General features: G+C 38.9%; 1 protein-coding gene across 1 annotated transcript; it reads right to left on the bottom strand.

The window, feature by feature from the left end:
• On the bottom strand, nt 1–24567 carry EIF2AK2 (eukaryotic translation initiation factor 2 alpha kinase 2). Its single transcript, XM_065891150.1, has 15 exons — nt 24449–24567; nt 23975–24095; nt 21899–22047; nt 20004–20127; nt 19568–19644; nt 19303–19399; nt 17717–17751; nt 16123–16188; nt 14402–14524; nt 11291–11407; nt 9653–9833; nt 6134–6262; nt 1318–1422; nt 200–253; nt 1–123 (listed from the first exon to the last, which is right to left on the bottom strand). Exons 1-15 carry the CDS (start codon nt 24565–24567, stop codon nt 1–3), a joined length of 1620 nt encoding a protein of 539 aa, XP_065747222.1.
• Nucleotides 24568–25704: the final 1137 nt, after the last annotated feature.

Raw genomic sequence — 25704 nt, 5'->3', positions numbered from 1 at the left:
CTAACATGTATTCCATTTCTTTTTCTCTGCAATATTATTCCACTCCTTCAAAGTCTTCAGTATTTCCAATGTGTTAGGTCGTTTCTTGGGATCATTTGAGAGTAATTTCTGTAGAAAACTTTTCTGTAATGATAGTAAGAGTCAATACTAGGAAATAAAACATTGAAAAATAAAATTCCGATTATTTTTAAGTGCTTACTTCTTTGTTGTCAAATACATCTGAGAAGGTGCCATCCCTTAGATTTTCAAGAAGCTAAAAATTAAACATATATATTCATTAGGAAATTATTCACTTTGGAGAAAAAACAAACTTAGGAAGCACTAAAGCTGGGGATACCCTAAATCTGGGATGTTTCTAGATCTTTGGAAAATCTCTTTAGCCAAGAAGCAAGCAGGAATCCTCTCCTCCACCCACCCCATGTTATAACCATCCTGAACATTACAGCATGTTGAAGTGTTAAGAGCATCACATGAATTATCTCCCTTCATCCTTTTTGGAACCCTATGCAATAGGTACTTTGATTATTCCTGTTTTACAGAGAAGAAGGCTGTCGAATCCAGGTGAGTCCCTTTTACTGAGCTTCAGACTAGGATATCCAGTTGCATGCAGGCTTCAGTGGCTCCCTGCTGCCTCCACAAGAAAGTCCATATTCTTGCCTCAATTTAGCCCCAATATATCTTTCCAGTACCATCAACCACTACTTCCTTGACTGATATACTCCAATAAAAATGACACCGGCCAGCTATTCCCAAACACACTTTCCACATTCCTGTCTCCACATGGCCTTCTTTCCAATCTGGACTATTAGAAGTCAACCAGTCCTTCAGAGCTCAATTTAAATGTCTCCATGAAACCTAAATCCCTACAGCTGGCAAGACCTCCCTCCTAGCTGTTTCCATTAGACCTCATGCCTTCTCCTAAAACATTTACAGCATTGTCTTATGTTACCTTTCCTCCTAGAATATAAGCTCCTTGAGAACAAGGCTTATTTATTTTCATAATCCTTGGAGCACGTAGCACAGGGTCTTATGCAAAGCAGGCAATCAAAACAATTTTACAGAGTGACTCAATTAGGAAGAAACAGCTACAGTTTTATGAGATGTACACACCTTCCAAAGAAGACCAAAGTTTTTGATCTTTAACAGAAAATACTGGTTGCCCAAACATGAAAGGGATAAAAATTCATATTTCATTTTCAGTCAGCACTAATATGTTCCAGCCCATCCTCACGTGGAGGCAATAACTGTTTGCAGCAGCACTTTGAACATGACGGCCAATAATATTTGTTGCTTAATTCTTTCTGTGAGATTATTTACCTTCACTGTTTCTAACACAGTGGAACATATGTGAAGAAGTTCTGCAAGAATTAGTCCCAGAGCAAAGATGTCCACTTCATTTCCATAGTCTTCCATACAAGAAATCTGAAGAAACCAAAGTATATTTACATTTGTGACTCATCTGATATAAACATCCATGCCTTCTAAAGCCAAAAACGTTATCTGACCAAAATGTATCACACAACAATGTATGTTTATTAGCAAGATGTGTGGAGTCTGACTGCCCAGGTTCAAACCTCTGTCACTAAATAGTTGAATCACCATCAATGTGGGAATAATCTCAACCATAAAATGGAGGTAACAATAGTTTTAACCTCATAGCTTAACTGCAGGGTTAGATGAGACGAGCAGGTGAAGCAGTTAAAATCGTGCCCAGTAAATCAGCTGTATGCAAATGTTCACAGCAGATTTATTCATAATATTCCACAACTGGAAGCAATCCAAATGTCCATCAACAGAAAAATGGATGAACAAATTGTGGTATAGTCATACAACAGAATAGTATTCAGCCACAAAAAAGAATAATCTGCTGATATGAGCAACAACTAGAGGTTCTCCAACAGGCATTACTTTGAGTGAAATAATCAAATACAAAAGAGTACATACTATATGATTCCATTCTTATGAAGTTCAAGGACAGGGAAAACTAATCTATGGTGAAAGAAATCAAAGCACTGGTTGCCTCTGGGCAGTGGAGAGGAGTGACTGACTGGAAAGGGGTCTAGGGGAATACTCTAGGGTGAGGAAAATGTTCTACATTTTCATAGGCTTGTATGTTTCACAGGTCTATGCCTTTGTCAAAACTAAAAAAAAAAAGTACACTTAAGATCTGTGCATTTTATGGTGTATAAATTATTCCTCAATAAAATGTGACAATATAGGATGCAGGAGATATTTTAGAGAGTGGGAGTTAAAAGGGAGCTGTTAGTCCCCTACTGTCTTCTACCTTCACACTTTGCAAAAAACTTATATTTTTATTCTGAATGGTCCCCAAAGGAAGAGGTGTGTTCCTTCTTCATTCTAGACTCTGAAACCATCAGATGGCTCATTGTATTTTTTCTTAGATGACAAAATAGTAGGGGTATTTTGAAAGATATATTACCCTTCAGTAAAAAATCATCTTTAAAGGGCATTTATAAAAAAAAAATAGGACAAACAACCCCAAAAGATGAAAACAGACAGTAAGCAATCAACCAAAAAAACAAACAAAACAAAACAAAAAAGCCCCACCTACTAGAGTAATGAGTCTATATATAAACCAAACATTCATGAATTGATAGCTGTACAATCATATTCATAGCAGCAATACAGCGATACTCAAAGTAGCTAAAAGATAGAAGCAACCCTAATAGCCATCGATGTGACAGATTAACATAATGTGATATATCCATACAATGGAATATTATTCAGCCTTAAAAGAAGGAAATTCTGACATATGCTACAACATAGATGAATCTTGAGGATATTATGCCGAGTGAAACAAGTTAGTCACAAAAGGACCAACACTGTGTGATTCCACTTATAAGAGGTCCTTAGAGTATCCAAATTCATAGAGAAAGTAGAATGGTGGTTGCCTGGGGCTGGGAAAGAGGGGAATGGAGAGCTATTCAATGGGTCCAGAGTTTCAGTTTGGCAAGATGAAAAGTTCTGTGGATGGATGGTGGTAACGGTGGCACCACAGTGTGAAGGTACTTAATGCCCCAGAACTGCACACTTAAAACTGGTAAAGATGGTAAATTTTATGTGTATTTTACCACAATTAAAAATAAATATATTTTAAAAATCAGCAGCCTCACTAATAACCAATAAGATACAAGGAATCGCATTTTAATAGCAAAACATGATACGTATCCAGAGAAAAGCTTTAAAAATATGAACAATATTCATAAAGAAAAAACAAATTTTCATTGAATGTTTTCATTGAAGAATATAAAAGTGGCCTTGAGGTAGAATATATTACTGCTCCCAGCTGTGCACTGGCCTCCCAGAGAGAGCATGACACTTCCCCACCATGTGTTTGTCTTGAGCTGGCCAATTTGCTCTGGGCAATGACTTTCAGTGATGTATGCCACTGAGGAGCAGAATCTTAAAAGCCATCACAAGGTTCTGACACTGCTTTCTGCAGTGAGGACAGAAATACTCAGATAGGGTTCTTCCTTCAGCCTGGGCTCTAGAATGAAGGAGACACGTGGGGCAAAACTGGGCCAAGACTGCAGCCATCACACCACATGAGCAAGAAATAAACCTTTGGTGTTGTGTATGCCACTAGGAAATCAGTGTCATTTGGTACCATAGCATAGCCTGGCAAAAGCTGACTGAGGAGGATTTGAATAATTGGGAGAAATATACCAATTTCTTGGAGACTTCTTGGAGAAGAAGTCTCAAATATATAAAGATGTCAATTCCCCTCAATTGAATCCTTAAATATAATGCAATTGCTATCAAAACATCAACACCAGTTGTGGAACATGACAAACTGATTCTATAGTTTATTTGGAATAGTAAATGTGAACACTAAGAACATTTTTTTCTTCCAGTTTCATTGAGATATAATTGACCTACAGTACTGTATAAGCTTAAGGTAGAACATTTTTTAATTGAAGAATAATGTCCTGATATCTATCAGGACATTATATAATGCAATAATAATTCTATAATGCTAAAATATAAAACATTTTATAATGCTATAATAATTAAACAGGATGATATTAAAGAGGAAGAACATTAAATAAATCAACTGGACAGAATAGAGTCCAGAAACAGATCCATAAGTGTGTGGGAATTTCATATATGATAAAATAGCATATTTATATTGTGTTAAATATATATATATAAAATTTACCATTTTAACCATTTCCATTTGTACAATTTAGTAATTAAGTGCCTTCACAATGTTGCGTAATCATCACCACTATCTCCAGAAATTTTTTCATCACAAACAGAAAATGTACCCATTAAACAACAACTTCCCATTCCTCTCTCCCCTCAGCCCCTGGTAACCTCTGTTCTACTTTTTGTCTCTACAAATTTTCCTTAAAAGAATATTTTAGATCATTAACTATTTGATATATGGTGATGGGACAATTTCATACCCACATGGGGAAAATCAAGTTATACTCCTTCATATATATACAAAAATTAATTCAGCTAAAGTATCAATAAAAACACGAAATATTTTTACAATCTTGTGGTAGGAAGGACCTCCAAAATAAAAATGATTAACCCAGAAGCCATAAAGAAAGTATTGAGGGACTTCCCTGGTGGCGCAGTGGTTAAGAATCCGCCTGCCAATGTAGGGGACACAGGTTTGATCCCTGGTCCAGGAAGATTCCCACATGCCGCGGAGCAACTAAGCCCATGCACCACAACTACTGAGCCTGAGCTCTAGAGCCCGTGAGCCACAACTACAGAGCCCGTGTGTCACAACTACTGAATCCCACGCACCTAGAACCCATGCTCCGCAATAAGAAGCCACCGCGATGAGAAGCCCGTGCACCGCAACGAAGAGTAGCCCCTGCTCACCGCAACTAGAGAAAGCCCGCGTGCAGCAACGAAGACCCAACGCAGCCAAAAAAAAAAAAAAAGATCAAGCTACACCTCATTCATCTCAGTGACCAAAACTGCAGTCTGATAATTCCATAGTCCGACTGAGAGTGTGAGGGAGGAGGCAGCATTCTCGTACACATTAGTAGGAGAACATACTAGAGTCACTTTTTTTGAATGACAATTTCACAGCACGTATCAATTTTTTTTGAATTTTTGTATTTTATCTATTTTTTATATAGCAGGTTCTTATTAGTTATCTGTTTTATACATATTAGTATATACACGTCAATCCCAATCTCCCAGTTCATCCCACCCCCGGCCACTTTCCCCCCTTGGTGTCCGTATGTTTGTATGGACATCGGTGTCTCTATTTCTGCCCTACAAACCGGTTCATCTGTACCATTTTTCCAGGTTCCACATATATGCATTAATAGTATGTATCAACTTTGAACTGCACCTGTCATTCTAGTCAGCAATTTCAATTCAAAGAATCTATCATTGATTATCATCGAAATATTTGTTTTTAGACTCAAAGATAAGGAGGAAGACACGTAACATGTCTATAAATGTAAAAAGTTGGAAACAATCTAAATAAATGCCCATCAATAAGGCAATAGTTAAATGCGTGCCGGTATATCTATACTTTGGCATACAATACACTTGTTAAAAATAATGTGTCAAGGGCTTCCCTGGTGGCGCAGTGGTTGAGAGTCTGCCTGCCAATGCAGGGGACACGGGTTCGTGCCCCGGTCCGGGAAGATCCCACATGCCGCAGAGCGGCTGGGCCCATGAGCCATGGCTGCTGAGCCTACATGTCCGGAGCCTGTGCTCCGCAACGGGAGAGGCCACAACAGTGAGAGGCCCGCGTACCGCAAAAAAAAAAAAAAAGTGTCAAATCTACTTGTACAGTTATGGAAAGATTATGATACACTGTTGAGTAAAAAAAAATTAAGTCACAAAATAACATTATAGTATCTTGTAAAATGTACTTATGTATGTTTTTATGTAAAAAGTCTCTGTAAATATGTATTTCTATCTGTATATTTTTTATAACCCAAAGAAAATGATCTAAAAGGATAAACCACAAACTCTAGTGAGAAGAGTAGAAAGGAAGGGTAAGGAGAGCTTTCCATTTTTATTCTATTTACTTCTGTACTGTTTTAATTTTATGAGAGGTGCCTATTATTTTTATAGTTAAAAAAATGAAAGAGATAAAAATATATATCAACAGAAAGGAAGGGGACCTCACCTGTTCTGGGCTCATGTATTGCCTAGTTCCCTGTTTACTTGTCCGTGCTTCATCATTTTTCAGGTATGTTACAAGTCCAAAGTCTCCAATCTTTATTTGGTTCATACCTACTAAAAATATATTTCTTGGCTACAGAAAAAAAATTTTAACTTGTAAGTACCAATTTGACAAGACTTTTATCACACATCCAAATCATATTTAGTAACAGCTATTTTTATATTTACTTATAAGGCATTTACTCTTACATAGGTAAGCCCAAAACAGGAAATTTATTATTATCAGTCTTTAAAATGCTAGCTGAGGAAGTAAGGACTTTTTGGCTGAGAGCAGAGAAGGCTTGGGGCATAGCTGCCTTCAAATATCTTAAGATAAGTGGAAGGTGGATTCACTCTGCCTGGTCCCAGGGGACAGATCCAGGACTAGAGGATGAAAACAACCACAAGATTTGCCTTAATATATCCTGATATACTAATCGTGTGGTCCAAAGAATGGGAGTTAGAGAGTTCCCCATCCTACAAAGTATTCAAGCCAGGGCTGGACGCCCACTTGGTGGAAACGTTGCAAATATGAGTCCAGGATTTGATGGGGATTGAAGTAGACACCCTTAAGATCCTTTCTAATTTTGAGATTCTCAGAATGAGTCCATTCCCAGTAATGCTGCAGAATATCATATGCAGAATTTCCCCTGGAGCCTTCCTTTACGTCTATTTCTCCAGGCGTCTGACAACTTCTTCACAAACGTAGCCCATCTTTTTTTTAATATCTTTGAATTGATACAGCCACTATGGAGAACAGTATGCAGGCTTGCCCTCTATCTTTGAAGGCATATCAAGTTAACTGGAAGCTGATGACTAGCACTGAAATACTTTTTTTTCCACGTAATTCTTTAAGCAGATTGAAAAAAAAAAAAGGAATGGAAGAACCGAATGACAATTCCACAACTTTGTAGAAGGTATTGACCAATATTCTAAAGACCATGAAAACATGAAGGTTGTTGATGAGGAAATTAATATTTTGCCATTCTTGAGAAAGCTACTTTCAATGCAATGTTGGGCTATCCACACACACACACAGACTCAAGGAGACAACACTTAGGACAGGGCCTAGTAAAGAAACTGAAAGAGAAGAGACCATAAGCCCAAGCAGGTTGAAAGAGCAGCTTCGAAGAACCAGCCTGAAAAAGCCCACGCAGAAATCAGTAGTTAGATTATAACAATTAATGGTTAGATTGGAACCTACCACCAGTAACATGGACGGAAACCTGTAGACGTGTGGGGATGTAGAGAGAAAATGTGCCTCTGCTGTATTCAAGTTACAGTGTAGGAAGATGTTGGGTTTGCAAGTACAACTGCTGGTCCCACACAAGGCTACAGCCTGGCTCTGAGAAATAGGAGGCTGCATTTAAGAAACTGTCTAAATATATAAGCTGGATGGGACTGTCTAATAAAAATATTAGATTGCTTGTTTATAGTTCATTAAAAAGAAAAAAACATGATGCCACATTTTGTCTAATCAGTTATGGTATGACTAGGCAAAATGTTGGATGGTAGAACATAAAAAAGGGTGCGAAAAAAAAAGGGTGCCAACTGGGAATTCCCTGGTGGTTCAGTGGTTAGGACTCTGAGCTTCCACTGCAGGGGGCCCAGTTTAGATCCCTCGTCGGGGAACTAAGATCCCACAAGCCGCAAGGTGTGGCCAAAAAAAAAAAAAAGGAGCAAACTTTATCCAGGAGGTACAGGAATAAGGGCTGAGGCTGACCGAGGGGCCTGGGCCGACTGGGGGACTGAACTCCTCAGGCCCTAAGCCCTCACTCCACAAACCTCTGTGTCCATCACCAGCATTTTTGGTCTGGTTCTTAAGGTAAATGCTGGTCGACTTTATAGAATAGGGGCTTTCTTGGGTAAAGATGGTTCTCTGGCAAAGCCACCTTTTGCAAAGCATCACAAAATAAGGTGCACACCTTTGTTCATATCTTCTCTCAGATATGAGAAAACAACAACTGTAGCAGTGAAGCTAGGAAGTTGCAGAAGATGAAAGAAGGCTCAGTAGTATTAAAGTTTGACCTTTGAGCACCTGCCGACATAGAGCAAACATTCTCTGCAGACACAAGAAAAGATCACTCCCCGACACGGAGCACAAGCAGTGCAGAATACAGGAGGGAACTGGCAGACCAGGTGGTGGGAGAAGGGAGCACCGATCAGAATTTCACTAACTCATCCTGACAAGGGTCTGGGAGGTAACACTCAAACTGCTGAGTAGAGGAAATGACTGGGTAAGTAGATAATTTATTTGCAAATGATTGTATAAATAGATAATTGTGTTTAATTTCTTATTTAACTCTACGATTTATTTCGAAGTGTAGGTATAGCCATTCTAAATGTCACCTTTTGAACAGAGTCATTATATCATTCCAACTTCAAAGAACACCTTCAGATACTGTTAAAAAAAGATACTGGAACGAGGTAGACTCCTACTTGAAGGCATCAGACATCCAGCCCCTGGGCAGACCAAGGATGCAATACCTCTTAAGGGCCATCTTTTTCTACCTAGGCCAAACAAACAACTATGTACATGGTTGCTTATTTTTCTCAAGGAACTTTTTGCTTTGTTTCTCATTCCCGGCTGTTTTAGACAGGTGGGGTAAGCAGAGAGTCAAGGTCCACATAGACAAGGTGCTTCTGTCTGATCCAGAGTGACTGGGAAAGGCTCATAAAGGAATTGGGACCAAAGGGGACAGGCAGATAGTGTCCAATGCAAGAACATGAGCAAAGATTCGGTGACAGGATTCAGCATGGCCAGTCTGTGATAAGCGTAGGCAAATCACAGGGAGTATGGAGGAGAGACTGAAAGCTCTTCTGTCTCTCTTCTTTCACTTTTGAGGAGGAAATGGGAAAACTGCTCAACTAGACCATAAAAGAAGCTAGGAAGCCCGAAGAAAATGAAAATACAAAGATATGCTACATTCCAAGGTTTGGGTTACTGCAATTTTCCAATCATGGGGCACAGATGTCTAACCAAATGCCAAGGAAATTCTAGACTCTGGACCTAGTGGCTGTGACTGCCCTCAAGAGTAATGACTGAAAGGTTAAGAGAACCATGTTTCCAAAGCCAGTTACCAGAGTCCCTTCTGCCTCTCAGACAAGCCTGAGAAGCAGGAGAGGCAGGGACAGAGCAGCCAGCTGGCTGTGCCAGCCACAATAATTATTTGCACAAGTGTTCAGTATACTAAAGCTCTTAGTGTTTACAACTGGGGTGTGACTCTCAGCCAGGATGACAAATAGAACCAGAAGTGAATGAGCTTCTTCCTGTGGAGCTCAGTGTCTCCATAAGTTTACAGCCCTGGAGACCTTCTGCGTGGTTCTATAGATTGGTATTTGGGGCAAGTGCTAGATCCATTCTAACTTTAGAGGATCAGAGATTTTATTTCCTCATGACTGTCAATCGATTCTAAAACTAAAGAAGACAGACTTTTAAATTAACTAATTTATCATTTCCTAACAAAGTATTTTTTCCACTTACCTTAAGGTCTCTATGAATTAACTGTTTTGAATGTATGTAATGCACTCCTTCTGTTATTTGTTTAAAGAATACCAAAGCCAAACATTTGTCTTGTTCCTTGCCTCTTCTATCGTCAATCCATTGCTTCAATGTCCCTTTATCACAGTATTCCATTTGGATGAAAAGGCACCTAGTCTTTGATCTGGGTATAAAACTCACAGTATGTTAGAAGTAGCAATACAAATAAATTTATTAAAAAATACACTTAAAATTCCATTAAAAAATTGCACCTTCTTAAAAATGCCAAAATATGTCTCAAAACAAACCTAAATATAACAAATTTGAATCAAAACATAATAACCCAGTCTTTATTTAAATCATAAATTCCCAGGTATCCAAAGCTTTGTTTAGCTAAGTTATAAAGTAGCAGCCTGCCCATTCTTTGTTGCTGAAGGTCCTTGATTATCTTTGCTAATAGATAGGAATAGAAGCATAAATACAATGGAATTGCAGAAAACCAAATTTCATTAATATATACAGTAATTTTGAAACATTTTAATTCACCATTGCTCTACTGAGCATCTATTTTGTGAAAGGCACAGAACAGGCATCTAAAGATAAGAAAGTGAGCTAGACACTATCCTTGCTGTCATGAGGATTATAGTTTAATAGGACAGAGATAAAGGAAAAACAAACCTAAAATAATAGTACATAGATAAGAATTCTAAGAAAAGTGCCAACAAATTGCTATGAGGTATAGCAGGGAGGACTGATTTTGCTAACCATGGTTTTTTGTTTTGGCTTTTGGGTTTTTTTTCTGAACTAAGTTGGCCTCAATACTAATTTAAATTATTTGAGCATATATTGGCTAGAAAATAGAAAAAGGTAGCCAGGAATTTGCTGAAAGCTGAAGAAGTCTGTATGTTGATGGTACTTCTGAAACCGATGATAAGGTTCTCAATTACATGGTGTGGAGACGGTGGATGAACAGGCCCACAGTGGCCTCAGGATTATACTGAAAGGACTGTCTCCAAGAAACAATGGGTGACTTTCCAAGGGAGGCGCCAGCTCTTTAAAACCCTTCAGTCCCTTTGCAGTGGCTTATCTGAGACAAATCGTCAGTAATGCAAGGTTTGAGGGGAGGGTGCCCCCATCACAGCTCAGGGTCTTGGAATTATTTTCACTGCCCACCACCTGACCATAAGTGGTATAACTGCATTCAGAAGAGGCCCCTTGATTGCACCCTGCCAACCAGGTGAGAGGGACAGAAGAGGGTTGGCAGTGGAGGAAGGAGGGGAGCCTCCAAATGCAGCATAGATAGCAAGTTCAAACCTTCTTCACAAGACTGCGTTTATGGCCTGGACTGAAGTCAGGGCATGGGAGCAAGCCTGTACCTTAAACAACAGAGTCAGGAAAGCTAAACCTGAGATTTCAAAAACCACGGAGGACAATTTAAAAAAGGTTTTTTAAAGCAAGTCTGGAGCAAGAAAAAGACTATTCATTGTCTCCTTACTTGTAGAATGGAGGCATAACAGTGTCTCAGTGTTTCTGGCTGTGATTATTAAATGTAATAATTAATGGCCTTACCCAGTGGCCCACACATAGTAAATGACTGTTTCCTCTATCCCATTATGACTATGGGAATTTCCTTTTAGTTACCTTAAAGAATTTATGCTTTGCTCAGGATCGTAATCAAGCCCATCCCAACAACCGTGGTAGTGAACGATATTTGCATGATCAAGCATTGCCAAAGCTTTCACTTCACGCTCTACCTTCCTAGTTAAAAGAAACAGGAAACACAAAAGCGTCAGTATCCATCCCTGATAACAACAACAAAACGCCTCGAGCAACAGCAGACAGCTACTTACATTCCCTTATTAAACAGTGGCCATGGTTTCCACACTGAGTTTTAGAATGGAAGCCAGCAGTGCTCGAAAGGAAAGAGTGAACACACAGAAAAAACACAGCTGTTCTCACCCTCAACACAAGAGAAAAAAACAGTAACTTAATTATTCTAAACATCACAGTTTAAAAGTCATATGTAGTAGTCTGTGAACTGCCAGTGATGGAATTTTTTTTTCTGGGCGGGAGCTAAAAAAAATCATCCACTATGTTTTATTTAGACGTGTTAAAATCAATTTGGATTTCATAAGCAAACCCCATTTGGGTAGAAGTGGTAGGTAACACAAGCAGCATGAAGAATCTAATTCAGAATTTTCAGTGTGTGGCAGAAGTGCACAAAGGGGGTGATCTATGCAGAGAGACTGAAATTTCATTGCACAATGTGGAAGCTTTACAGGGATGTGTAGTCAAGAGCTATGACAATTCTATGCCAAATGGGATAAATCAATTTGTGATTTCAAGGGTGAGAAAATAAGCAAACATTTTATAATTTCTTTTTTTAATTTGAAAAGTTCTATATGATGTAAAATTTATAAAAATAAAGAAAAAAATTACTCATATGTCAACACAACTCTAACATAATCATTTATTATTTTAGATTACTTATTATAGTCTTTCTTCATATACATGTTTACATATTTGTAATTATAGGGTATATTTTATCCTATTTTTTTCTATATAATGTATTAGCTTTAAAATTTTCCTGATTATTATACAATCTGTATAACCATCATGTATAAAGTTTTTAATGTAAGATTTCAAAAGTATAAAAAAGTAGAGGAAATAGTAGAATGAGCCCCTACCTGGCCATCACTGTTTCATCAGATAAAACAGTTATTAATTCCTGGCCAATCTTGTTTCATTTATACTCTTACGTACTTCCTCATCTTCCCCCTGGATTATTCTAAAGCAACTTCCAGCATCATACTATTTCATGTATAATATTTACAGTACATAACCCTCATTTTTTTTTTTTTTTTTTTTTTGCGGTACGCGGGCCTCTCACTGCTGCGGCCTCTCCCGTCGCGGAGCACAGGCTCCGGACGCGCAGGCTCAGCGGCCATGGCTCACGGGCCCAGCCGCTCCGCGGCACGCGGGATCCTCCCGGACCGGGGCACGAACCCGCGTCCCCCGCATCGGCAGGCGGACTCTCAACCACTGCGCCACCAGGGAAGCCCTAACCCTCATTTTTAATGACTGCAAAATAGCCATTGATCAGGGGAGAGAACAAAACATACTTAATCATTTCTTCATTGCTGAACATTTTGTTTGCTCTAATTTCTCACTGCTATAAATGACATTGTGATTGTGATTTTTTATCTTCTTGAATAGCTTTTCCCATAATCTGGGTAATATCCTTGGAATAGGTTCCCAGATAGGAAATCCATGGGTCAAAGCATCTAAACATTTTTATGGCTCTAGATTAATATCTCCAAGTGTATTTTTCACCAATTTATGTTTTACCAATTTATGAAGCCACTAGAAATGTCCAAGACATTGCACCCTTATCATAATTAACTATGACCATTAAAAAAGATGTTAGGGAGAGTAGTTCATTTCTGTTAAGCAAAACGATGAAGAACGAAAAAGCCTTGTTTTGATGCCGAGTAGGTATGAAGGTATTTCAACTGCAAGGCTTTCTGTCCATGGGACAGAAAGTAGGTTGGTTTAACTGGATGAAGAGCACCTGGGACACCATGCCTGCTTCTCCTTTGCTCATGTCATTTTCCTTCACCCATATCCCTTTTCCATCTCTTTCTCTAGTCCTTGAGGGATCAGTCTGGCCAAGTTACAAATAGTTAACAACTGCCAGAAAACAACAAGCAAGACTGGTGAACATGTGATTTAAGACCTGCTCCCTCTGTGTTTTCCTTCCTGAAGGAGTTCTGCTATCCAGTAATTGGAGTGGGGTGGGGCTTGGGAAGGGCACAGATAATAAGTAAGACAAACGTGCGAAGCACTGGTATATAGTGGGAACACAGCAGACTGGTATTCCAGAGGATGAGCTCTAAATCTCCACCTTGTTACCACAGTAGATAGTGTCCAATATGGTCATCATGAATTCCTTCTCTCCACATACTTGCATCCACTCCTCAGAGTAAGAGGCAGTCTATTTGCCCTCCCCTCGAGCTGCTCTTAGTGACTTTGTTTAACCAATATAATGTGGAACTTCCAAGACTGCTCCCTCCTGGGATGAGTTGCTCTGGGACTGTCCTCAGAACCCAACAACTAAGCTGTGAAAAGCCAAGACCACATAAAGGGGCCATGTGGAGGTGCTCTGGTTAACAAGTGCCAGTGGAACTTGTAGCCACAGCCAGCATCACTGCTAGCCATGTGAGAGAGCCATCTCCGATGTCCAGCCTTGTCAAGCTCCTAACTGCAAATGCATGAAGAATGGCCCAGATGAGCACAATCAACTCATAGGACCACTAGAGATAGTAATAACTAGGTGTTTTTAAGCCACGACATTTTGGAGTGGTGGATTATGCAATAATAGACAACAAACACCCACTAGCTTTTACCTTTGTCAAATCAGTTCATATCTTTGGATCTCAGTCCCCTCATCTGTTAAGGAGATGAAACTACAAAATCTCGAAGGTCATCTTAAGCTAAATGATTTTATAACTTTAGTTTTCATCGAGACAGCCTCAAAAGGATGATCAGTGGTATATCCATTTTTTAACTGAAGTAACCACGGTAAAGTGAGATCATTTCAGAGTAAGCCAAGCTCCTCATGGTAGAATGACATTTTTAAGGAGGACTACAAAATAATAATAATACGCTAGTGCAGAAGAGAGATACATAAAAAAGAATAGTTGCAGGTTCAAAACACCTTCCCATTCAAAAAAATAAAATATTACTACTTACTCGTTATTATATTTAACACATTTAATAACATAAGTCTTCTCATCGATTTTGTGTTTGGCTTTGAAAACTTGGCCAAATCCACCTGCGTCAATTGGTGTTATTTCTGTAAAATCTCTGATAAACCTTGAAAGATGAACGTTACTGTTATTCTGAGGTTCAGGGTTCGCTGCTCCCCACTCCCACCCTCCCACTTTCCCTTAACAGCACTGGTGAAATGGACTGTCTAATAAGCAGGACTCTCCTCTTCTGAATAAGAAGGATCCACTTCACAGAAATTCTTGAATTGCAAAGCATAGGTCTTCCCTCTTCCCATCCCAACATAACAGATCACCCCTGAGAGTCAGTCACCTTCTGGTTAAACAAAAGCCATGGTAAAGAATCTTATCCCAAGTATAAAACTTTAGAAAACAGTGCCACACTGTGTTCCCCGGCTACCACCAAGCTGTTACAAGAGAAATGAGCACATGCTCTGAGCCTGCCTACGTTGGCAACTCCTTGGGTTTCCCCTCTCCCTCATGCCCCACATTCCATCATTAACCCTGCCAATTCTCCTTCTAAAACACACCTGCTGGTGTCTGCCCACCTTTTCCCTGCAGTCCAAACTTCCATCAGACTCCCGCAGAACTTTGTTCACTGGACACTCCACTTCCCCTCCTTCCTCCACTCCAATCCGTGATCCACAAAGCAACCAGTGTGATAAACACTAAGTCTGATCACGTCTGTTTATTGCCTAGATCCTCCCATAGCCCACCCCTGCATTCAGCAAAGCCCAGAAAGTCCTTGCATGGGCTACAAGTGGCCACCTGTTTGGCCCTGCCTCCCTCTCCAGCTGGTCTCGTGGTCCCGGGCCCTTGCTCACTGCCCTCCCAGCACACGGCCTTGTCTCCACTCCTCCGACGTTCACATCACCTTTCCCACCTTCACCTTCCCACATGCTCTTCTGCAGAAGCTCAGGGCCTCCCCACAAATGTGACCCCAGAGAAAGCCTTGCCTCACCCCTCACTCTACATCCAAGGGTTCTGCTTCATTTCTAACCATGTCATGGCTTTTCCTTCAGACCTCTGACTACGGTTTGTAATTACAGACTTTTTCATGTAATCATCATCCCCTCAAAACTCCAGGAGGGCAGGAGCTGTTTCTATTTGTTCCTGCTATAAATCCAATGTCCAGCACAGTGCCAGGTATATATTAGGTACTTATTAAATATTTGGTGATTCTTTATTATTTTTTAAGCTTATATTCAATGTCCCCCTGTTGCAAATAGGCCTCCTTTGTTTTAGATACTTTATATAAAGCCCAAACACATGATCTACCACAAAAGCAACCCCTTTTCAAAGGGAAATCTGCTATGGAGCTGGAAAATGGAATACAGATCCAAGTGGATCTACTGTGATTCCTGCAGGAGTACTTTTGTTGAAAAAAAAAAAATCACTGGTTTATAGAAATATTTGCTTTCAATATTAAAACCTTCCATAGATGTCAGAGAAATCTACCTGAGTATCACACAGATCTACACTTACCACATTCCATTTGGATACATCTAAATTGTGTTCCTCCAAGAGACAATGATCCTTTGTGGGCCTGATTGTGCTAAAACAATTAAACAGTTCAGGTAGAAATATAATTTAACCTGCCTGATGTTCAACAGTCCCTTAAGAAACTTTTATCAGAGGAGCAAATGTATCCTTAAACAAATTCTTTTTCACAGTTTTCCCTCTTACCTGGAGTCCACAGTATACATGCTTTCTTTACTCTTCACAGGAGAGTCAAATCTAGGTGCCAAAGATCTAAAAGTTAACAGAAGCCCGTAAACTCAAAACTGAAATCAAATGTAACTTGTTTATATTAGTAGGTTTCACGTCGCACTAGGCTTTTTATATATATATATATTTTTGCAGTACGCGGGCCTCTCACTGTTGTGGCCTCTCCCATTGCGGAGCACAGGCTCCTGACACGCAGGCTAAGCAGCCATGGCTCACGGGCCCAGCCGCTCTGTGGCATGTGGGATCCTCCCGGACGGGGGCACGAACCTGTATCCCTTGCATTGGCAGGCGGACTCTCAACCACTGCGCCACCAAGGAAGCCCTGGCTTTTTATATTTTGAGTCAACTATTAGAATAATGAGGTAGCAAATACTAACCTTTTTCTTTAGAAACAATATGGTTCTCTGTCCTCTATTTTTCGCTCCTTTCTTGGTTCCTCTTTTGGCCTTAACACATTCATTGTCAGCATGCCGCTGGCCTCTCTTTATCTCCCTCTAGACTCAAAACCTCAGGAAATATATCTCTTTGAACTCTCATCCTGGTTGTGTTTCCTTTGACTTTTATTCCTTGCTGGTGGTAAGCCTCCTACAACTGGAAGTTCAAATACCACCTAAAACTAAACAAATACAAACTGCTATCTCTCCCCTAAGCCGTCAAGTCTTCAACTCCCTTAACAGCATCAGTGCCATGACTCTTGTCAGCAACTCATCCAGAAGGAACAATCTTTGTATCCTTTTTCCTTTGCATCTTCTTTACCCAGTTCTGTAACTCAGTTCCCTCAAGTCACGTCTACTCTTCCTTTACAGTCTGTCTCACAAATGCTCCTCCTTCCTCCTCCCTGACACTAGAACCACGACTGACAGCCTGATCATCTCACACGCAGGCCTCTCCCATCTTCATTCAAATACCCGCATCAGGCATCATCTCTCTGCAAACATCACCTATTGTTTGGAATGTACTGGTGCCTTATAATGGCTCCTGCTGCCATCTCACTCTCACTGCTGACTATACTGACATCCTTGCTTTTCTTTTCAGTTCAATAAACCAAGTCATCATAATTTACATAACATTTGGTCTTTTTTTTTCTTCCCCAAGTTATGATACCATTGCTACACACACCTGTGGGATCTTAGTTCCCCCACCAGGGATTGAACCTAGGCTCCCGTAGTGAAAGCACAGAGTCTTAACCACTGGACCGCCACAGAATTCCCATTATGCACTTCTCGTGAAAACATCTCTGCAAACCCATTTCCTCTGTCAGCCTCGTCCAAAATAATGCCCTTAATCAATTACTCGACCAAGAGCCCCATAGGCCTTTATGTCTACAGTGTAGTGTGTGCATATGTTCAAAGATTTCTCCACGTATTTAAAAGTATTGCTTGTAGATTTCAAGATTTCAGTGAGCCTTAATTATGCTTTCTACTCTGAAACTCCACTCAAATAAGGGCATATAATACTCTACAAATACTGAAGACTTAATAAATAAGGCTAATAAACTAAGTCTGAAATAAAACTACATTTCAAAACATGTTCAATGCATAATGATACTCACCTCTTCACCTTTCTAGGATTATTTCTGGAACTGTTCTATAATAAAAGAAAATGGAGAATATCCATAGTTTCAGATGATTAAATTAAGTATCTTGCTTTTTCTTGCCATCCTTTCTCCTGTATATCTAGATGGTTCTTTGATCACATTTCTTTGTCCTTAGATTAACAACCTCATCAATTTGTATGCTCTCACTAAGCCCTGCTTTCACTGCACTTGGCTATATCAAAGTTCTCACCGATTTTAGCAACCAGACAGATATGGCAGGAAGGTCAAAAAAGACAAATTGTAGGACATGTTCCGCAGAAGCACTGATTCTCCAGGTATAGAATATGGCCTCCTAGGTGATCCTCTGGCCAGCAGATCTTAGCAAGAAGGTGTGCATCACAATCACTCACACTGCTAGTAAAGACACAAGTGTGGCCCAGAGATCTAGCTTAAAATATTTTCATTTTTAGGACAAATTAATAATTTGATTTTAACATTTAGCCAAAAAAGGAGTCTTTGATATAGCTCTCAAAAATTAATATCATATAGCTCTTCTTCACTCATATTCACTTTCATTCTGTTAGGTTTTGTGGTTTTTTACCAATTTTAATATGCTGACACAGACTGCGAACACCAGACTAAGATTTCTTGAGCTCATATCACCTGCCAGCCTCAGTTTTGCACAGTGACTACATTATGATAAATTCAGACATTCTGTTCATGGACAATATTGTTTCCAGTATCTTCTATCACAAACAATTTTGCAAAGAACATGCTTATACATGTTTCTATATGCACACATACCCATGTTTCTCTAGAAGATGTACCTAGGAACAGAACTGTTTGGTGGTACAGCTGGCACACCCTCAAGTCTACCACATGTTGCCAAATTGCTCTCTAAGAGGGCTGTACCAATTAATACATCCACCAGCAGCACATAATAGTTACAACAGCAACAGAGCTGTGCTAACACTTAGGATAACCAGACTCAAATGGATGGGTTTAAAATGGTATCTAACTGTTGTTTTGATTTGCATTTTCCTGATTATTATGAAGTAGAGCATCTTTTCATACTTTGTCTGTTGCCCATTTGGGTATTGCTTCTCTGAACTGTCTGTTTGGCTCTTTTGTACATTTTTTTACTGAGTTGCTTATCTTTTTCTTATTGATTTGCTTGTAGTTCTTTATAAATAGGATAACTTTGATAAACACTAATCGTCACCACAAGAACTATCTGATTTTTAAGTTTAGTTTTTAAGTTTAGTTCTAGTTTTTTAAAACAGAAGCAGAACTCTGTTCATAAAACTTTTAAGTACTATCCAATTGACAGAAGAGCTGAAGCCAGATCATAGAAAATATATGAAAATACAAAGGTGAGTAGGGGGAGAAAGATGAGAGTGAAGAATAGAAGAATTTTGCATGTGAAGAATGGGAGTTAATAAAGAAAGGAGAGAGTGAAAAGGCTGCAAAATATTTTGATTTAGTAAGAACACATGAGAAAAAAATAGAAAAATTATGGTTGGGTACTGGAGGTCATTTTTAAATGGAGAAACACAAAGGAAAATAAGATTAACTAGGAAGCATAGAGATTAATACTATACCTCTGGAGATTGGAAAGACTTGTCTAATGCGTCACTGTTATCATTGCTTTCCGCTTCACTTGTTGAGGAGTCATTTTCAGGTGGTGATTCAGAAGCACTAGAAGAAAAGGGGACAACTATTAGTTTATGAATTTTGCCTATTTTTTGTTGATCAGTAATTGCTTTTTCTAAATTCTCCTTAAACATTAAACATTTTCATAAATATTTGCTCTTTCAGGACACAATTTGAATCTGCTAAATAACACAACCGTTTCTCCACACTTACGATGTGTTTGTCACTGAAGAGTTGCTTTGGACATCACCACACACATTATTGAAACAACCAGAGGAGGCATCAGCTTTCTGAAAGATTTAAGTGCAACTAAATTACCTCTCCATGGTGACTCAATCTCTGGGAACCAACTACCACATTTATTTCCCCACATTTACCAAACTCACAGCCATAAAGAATTATGGGGTTAATACATTTTTTATGGATGTTTGATCTGGATTTAAAAACACAACCCTGAGTTGTCAACAGAACCGTTGACAACTGGGGCCTCGTGGTCCCATGGTTCATGGCTCATTTTGGGGACACAGAATGGAGGAATCCTTTTGCTATGTGATTGGCTGTCTTGGCATCATCTAAACATCATCTAACCTCAAATCAACTTCAGAGAGAATTTTAAAATATAAAAATTAAATCCAAAGGCAGTACATACCATTAAATTTTCTGACTGTATCTTTTCATAAGCCACTTTAGCAGCCAACTGTTTTGCCTCCTGTTTAGTGGAACCTATACCAATACCATATTCATCCTGTCCAATTTTGCATTTATAATGAAATCTAGGAGAAATGATAAACAGTATTAACCCAAATACCAAAAAACAGTAAATCTAACTCATGATTCAGAAAAAAAAAAAACACATTAACAAAGGCATAATATAACACTAATTTAATAGGTGGCTTCATAGTTCATTTCTTCTTTAATTTAAACCTTCAATGAGATGGCTGACCAGTTTGCCAGAATAACCAGGATTGGCTAACATCTCAGCTTGCATTTTCCAGGCAACTTCTCTTTGTTGCTTCATTGAAAGATCTGGCATTAAGGTACCAAGTGGTGATTTTTTAAAATTCCCCAAAAGTCAAAAGACATGGAGGCAAAGAAGGAAGACAGATCCAATAAATTTTTCAGAGATGTTCAACTGGAAAGAAAAAGCCAGTAGAGGAAGTGGGGCTTCTACAGGAGAAATAATAAGGTTAGAGTGTTTTTGTAGGAGATGGGCAAAGCATCCCTAACTTCAGCTCTAACTTTAGCATTTTCTGCCCCCTGCTCATGTACACAAACACCTAAGAAAATCCTCACAGTGCAAAAGCCCCATGCTGAAGTCACCCCCTCCTCATATGAGCTGTAAGGATGCTTGCGGTTAGGCAAGGATCCTTGGACAATGATATAAGAACTTATCATGGAGTTACCATGCAGTGCTACAGAATTATTCCAGTATGACTTGTCACAGAGGGAAACACACCCTACCAGGGTGAGTCTTCCCCGCTAGGCTCTGAAGGGAAAGTTAGGGAGTTGGGCTTAGTGACTGGATCATTTCTAGGGCTCCTATTTTTCTCCAGCACTCCCTAAATAGAATTCTCTCTTTCAGCGATCGAATGTTAAAGCCCTTAATTCAAAGAAACCAAACAGGTGAGCTGCGGGAAAATAAAACAGCCTCTTAATTTATTGAGATTGACTCACAGAATTCACTTTTGAATATTTCACTCCAATGAATCCTATCACATTTTTCTCTTCCTAGTTCTGGCCTAAAATCCATCAGGGTGAAAAGTACAGCATCCATAGCTGAGTCAATTCTGAGGACAGTATCCTAAAGTGGTTGTTTGGACTATCTGCCATTTAGATATTTTTTCCTTCTCCCTCATTTAACTGGTTGGTTGTAGCTGAGAAACAATCTCCCTCATGCTCATTTGCTTTCTGCTTTTCCCAGTTCAAATAGATTCTTCTTCCTCACGTCCAAAGTCTTAGCTCACTGGTGACGTTCTCAATATCTCTGACTGACGCTCTCATCTGTCCCCCTCATCACATCCCTCAAATCCTGGTCTCCGCACAGTCCAGGGTGAAAGCCCATTCCTTCTAATACATGGTATTTGTTTAGAGAGTGACATCAGTTAATCAAATCTGAAGGGCAAACACCTGGACAAACAGCTCTACTCTGACAAGGGTGGAAAGAGAGTCATTCCACACGTGTGGCAGAGATGTTTTCACACAGCGACTGCCACTGTGACCTCAGGGATGGGAAGATTTTCACAACCCTGCAGCAGGGGCACCCCACCCACTCTTAGGCTTCCTGCAGACTAAACCATCCAGATATACCTCAGAAATAAAGGATTCCTCAGATTTGATCAATTATGGGATATGGGTCCCAAGTCTTCAGCAATTAAGCATTTCAATATTTTAATTACAAAGATGTCCCATTGCTTGTAAGTCATATAAAACCTTTTCTGCAGAACATACCAAAAAGGACAGATATTTCCAGAAAATTAGACATGAAAATAAGCCTGTTCTGTTGCTTAGATACAATGAAACAGAAGGAAAAGCACGACATCTCACTTATCGGGCCCACTGTCCCTCGATTCACATTCTTCATAAATTACAGATAGGTTTTTCTTCTGGGCAATCGTATTAACACGGCCTATGTAATTCTCAATGGGTGGTACTTCTGAAGGATCTCCTGTCTGCAGTGATGAAGGACTAGCGGCCTAAAAGAAAGAAATGTTTTGTTTAATATAGATGATAACCAAAATTTATTTTGTCTAATAAAATTACTATTTTTTGTCTAATAAAATTACTAAATGAATAATTTGAAAGACCACTTCGAGTTTATGGATTTCCCTACTATAATACTTTAATAAAAGTATAAGTATATGTCTTCCTCTGCCAGAAAAAACCCACAAGGATAAATTTTAACAGGAGAAAAGAAATCAGCCATTTCCCTTTTATAGTTTCATAAAGAAAAACAAAATAAGTCACTTTTCTTGTTTATCCGGTAAAACTCTATAACATTTTCTGGTTTGCTGTGCCCTTTGTAAATCTCAAAGAACAAGACAACAAATACCAAAGTAAAGTTATATCCTGGATCACAACTTCATAGGAAACATGAACATAATAGCATTACTCCTTCCATTGTTATCTGTCCCTTTTAAAATTCTTAATCTGACAAAATCTTGTCCAAAGTTTTTCTACTTTGTTAACTTTGTCAAAGAACTTTTGATTCTACTTATCTTCTATATTATTTCTTTGGTTTTTTTCACATTAATTTCTGCCCTTATTGTTATCACTGTCTTTCTTCTGCTTTTTTGTGGGGAAAGGTATTCTACTGTTCCTTTTCTAACTTCTCTTTTTTTTTTGGCGGTACGCTGGCCTCTCACTGTCATGGCCTCTCCCGTTGCGTAGCACAGGCTCCGGACGGGCAGGCTCAGCGGCCATGGCTCACGGGCCCAGCCGCTCCGCGGCATATGGGATCTTCCTGGACCGGGGCACGAACCCGTGTCCCCTGCATCGGCAGGCGGACTCTCAACCACTGCGCCACCAGGGAAGCCCCCTTTTCTAACTTCTTGACTTGGTTTTCTGGCTCTTTAACAATTTATGAGTTTGTGGTTTTTGCCTGATTTACTTTTCTCAATTTTGATTAGAAGGGTGACACCTTTAACTTAGATTTTTTTTTTTAATTAAAGAAAAAAAAATTTTTTTTTCTTTTCTTTTTGGCTGCGGCACATGGCATGAGGGATGTTAGTTCTCAGGCCAGGGACTGAGCCTGTGCCCCCTGCTGTGGAAGCACGGAGTCTTAACCACTGGACCGCCAGGGAAGTCCCTTCAAGTAAGATTTTTCAAGAAAATATCTTGAATACTAAAATTTTTCAAGATTTTCAAAATCTGAGAATGATCCACTTTTGTCCCACATGTAAAATGACTTCTTGTCTCATTTTACAGCTGCTGCTCCAATGTCTCCTAGTTTTTAATGGTGCTGTGAACAGCATATTTTTTTTTCATTTTTACATTTTATATAATTTTTTCTGCCTAGATGCTCATAGGTTTCTTTCTTGACCCCTGGAGCTCAGTACTTTCACAAGGGCTGATGTTGTTCTTGGTGGTTCTGTATTTTTCTGTATCTGTTTAGTTGCTGGGTTGTTTTAATCTGCAGCCAGGTCTTTCTTTATTTCAGAAATGCTTTCTACTGAAGTCTCTTCAGATAGCTTTTTCTGTACTAGTTACTCTGTTCTAATCTTCAGGGATACCAATTATACATATGTTGGTTTTTCATCATCTGCCCTCCATATAGATCATTCTCCTCATGGTCACTTCTATCTCTGTCCTTTTTCACTGCATTCCCTCAATTAGGTGGAGGAGCTCCTTCCAGAACCTGTTAGCTCATTTCTCACTGTTTCCTTAGAGTATGTCACTGCTGCTGGCACTCTAAATAGTATTGTCCCATTTTGCCCACTCTTCCATAGGTGTACCTCTCATTCAGGGTTCTACAGAAATGGGGCCAGGAAAAATACTGAATGAAACTTTGAAAGCAAAAGAAGTTGTAAATTTCTTTATTCTGCATGTGAGTATTTTCTCACAGAGAAAAATACCATAGATATTTGAGTTCCCTTTCACTAGGAAAAAAAGGTAATTACTCACCTTCTGTTCTTTACTAATTATTTCAAAAGCTAATTTGGCTGCAGCATTTCTGGCTTCCTTCTTTGATCTACCTTCAGCCTTTGGAAATTCTTTGCCATCTATTATGACTTGATAGGTAAACCTAATTACAAAGAAAAATTCACAAAATATTATAAAATTCATGCATTATCTAACAACAAGTATTCTGATCACCACTGCTTCCTATGACTACCTTTGAAAATTTTAACCTATGTTCCACATAAAATTCAAGCAGTCACCCCCAAACAGCAAAATAGCATATCATCTTGAAGCATGGAAAGGCTTAAACGCTCTTTTTTCTCTGGAGTCCTCTGCAGTTACCACTTTACATCAAGAAGACAGTACTCTCTGGCAACTTTGCTCTCAAGCTAAAGAATTGACTTCAAAATTGTGCCAGAGCTGCCATTCTCCCAGTTTATATTTTCTAGGGATATACCCTTTTTTATAGCAACTTACCTTAAGTTATGTGGAGGTCCTGTCTTAGACAGTTCCTGATACTTAAGTACTGCAGTGTTCTTTTGTTGGTACTTATTAAGTTCTTCTATATAGAAACATGGTGAACGACCACTGGCCATTTTTTCCTACAGTAACCTACAATAAGAGAGATGTTTGAAAGAGGTGATACACTCAGAACATACTTAATCTAATTATCCCAGTCTAGTTTAAGAGACAAAACAGGATAAGATGACTCTCCTTTATACAACTCATCTCAGTCCCACATAAACCCAGAGAAAACTTATTACAAAATCTTTCTTTCTCTCTCAAGGACTACACAATCAAGCTAATTTCTCCAAGATTTTCTACTTTCAAAACTCAACTGGCCAAAAAAAGGCTGGAGGTCCTTCTCTGTAACTTTTCTTTCTGCTTCCACTGAGTGTCAAGTGCAAGTCTGTCCACCTGCTTGAGAAGTTAAAAGCCTGCAAGAGTAGAATTATAATTATTTATGTTGAGAAGAAAAAGGTTGAGAGTATATATAAAGTTTATAAAATCATGAAGGATTTAGCTGTATGGACATTGATTCTTCTATGAAATCCCCCAAAATCCCCCCTTTGAAATTGTCAGAAGTCAGTTTTAGGACAATTTACTTGGCAGGCAAATTATGCCCCTGTTTATGGTTCTCACTGGAGCAAGATAGTAGCAATGATTTAAATTACAAACAAAATCTAAAAAATATAGAATCTAAATATAAGAGCCAAAGCTATAAAACTTTAGAAGGAAACATAAGGGTGAATCTTCACAACCTTATATTTGGCAATGGAATCTTAGATATGACAGCAAAAGCACAGCAACAAAAGAATACATAGATAAATTGGGCCTCATCAAAATTAAAAATGTTTATATATCAGAGGACACTATGAAGAAAATGAAAAGACAATCTACAGAAAGGAATTTTTATAAATAATATATTTGATAAAGACCTAGGATCCAGAATATATAAAGAACTTTTACAGCTCAACAACAAAAAGAGTTAAAAAATTAAAAATAGGCAAAGGACTTGAACAGACATTTCTCCAAAGAAGATATACAAATGGCCAACAAGCACATGAAAAGATGTTCAATATCATTACTTATTAGACAAATGCAAATCAAAACCACAACTAGATACTATTTCACACCCACTAGGCTGGTAATAATAATATTAATAATACAGAAAATAAATGGTGAGGGTATAGAGAAATTGGAAACCTCATATATTGCTGATGGGAATGTAA

Source organism: Phocoena phocoena, chromosome 14 (assembly GCF_963924675.1).
Source record: "Phocoena phocoena chromosome 14, mPhoPho1.1, whole genome shotgun sequence".
Taxonomy (NCBI): Eukaryota; Metazoa; Chordata; class Mammalia; order Artiodactyla; family Phocoenidae; genus Phocoena; species Phocoena phocoena.
Note: the sequence above shows the minus strand (reverse complement) of the source record. Positions and strands in the feature narration are given on the sequence as shown.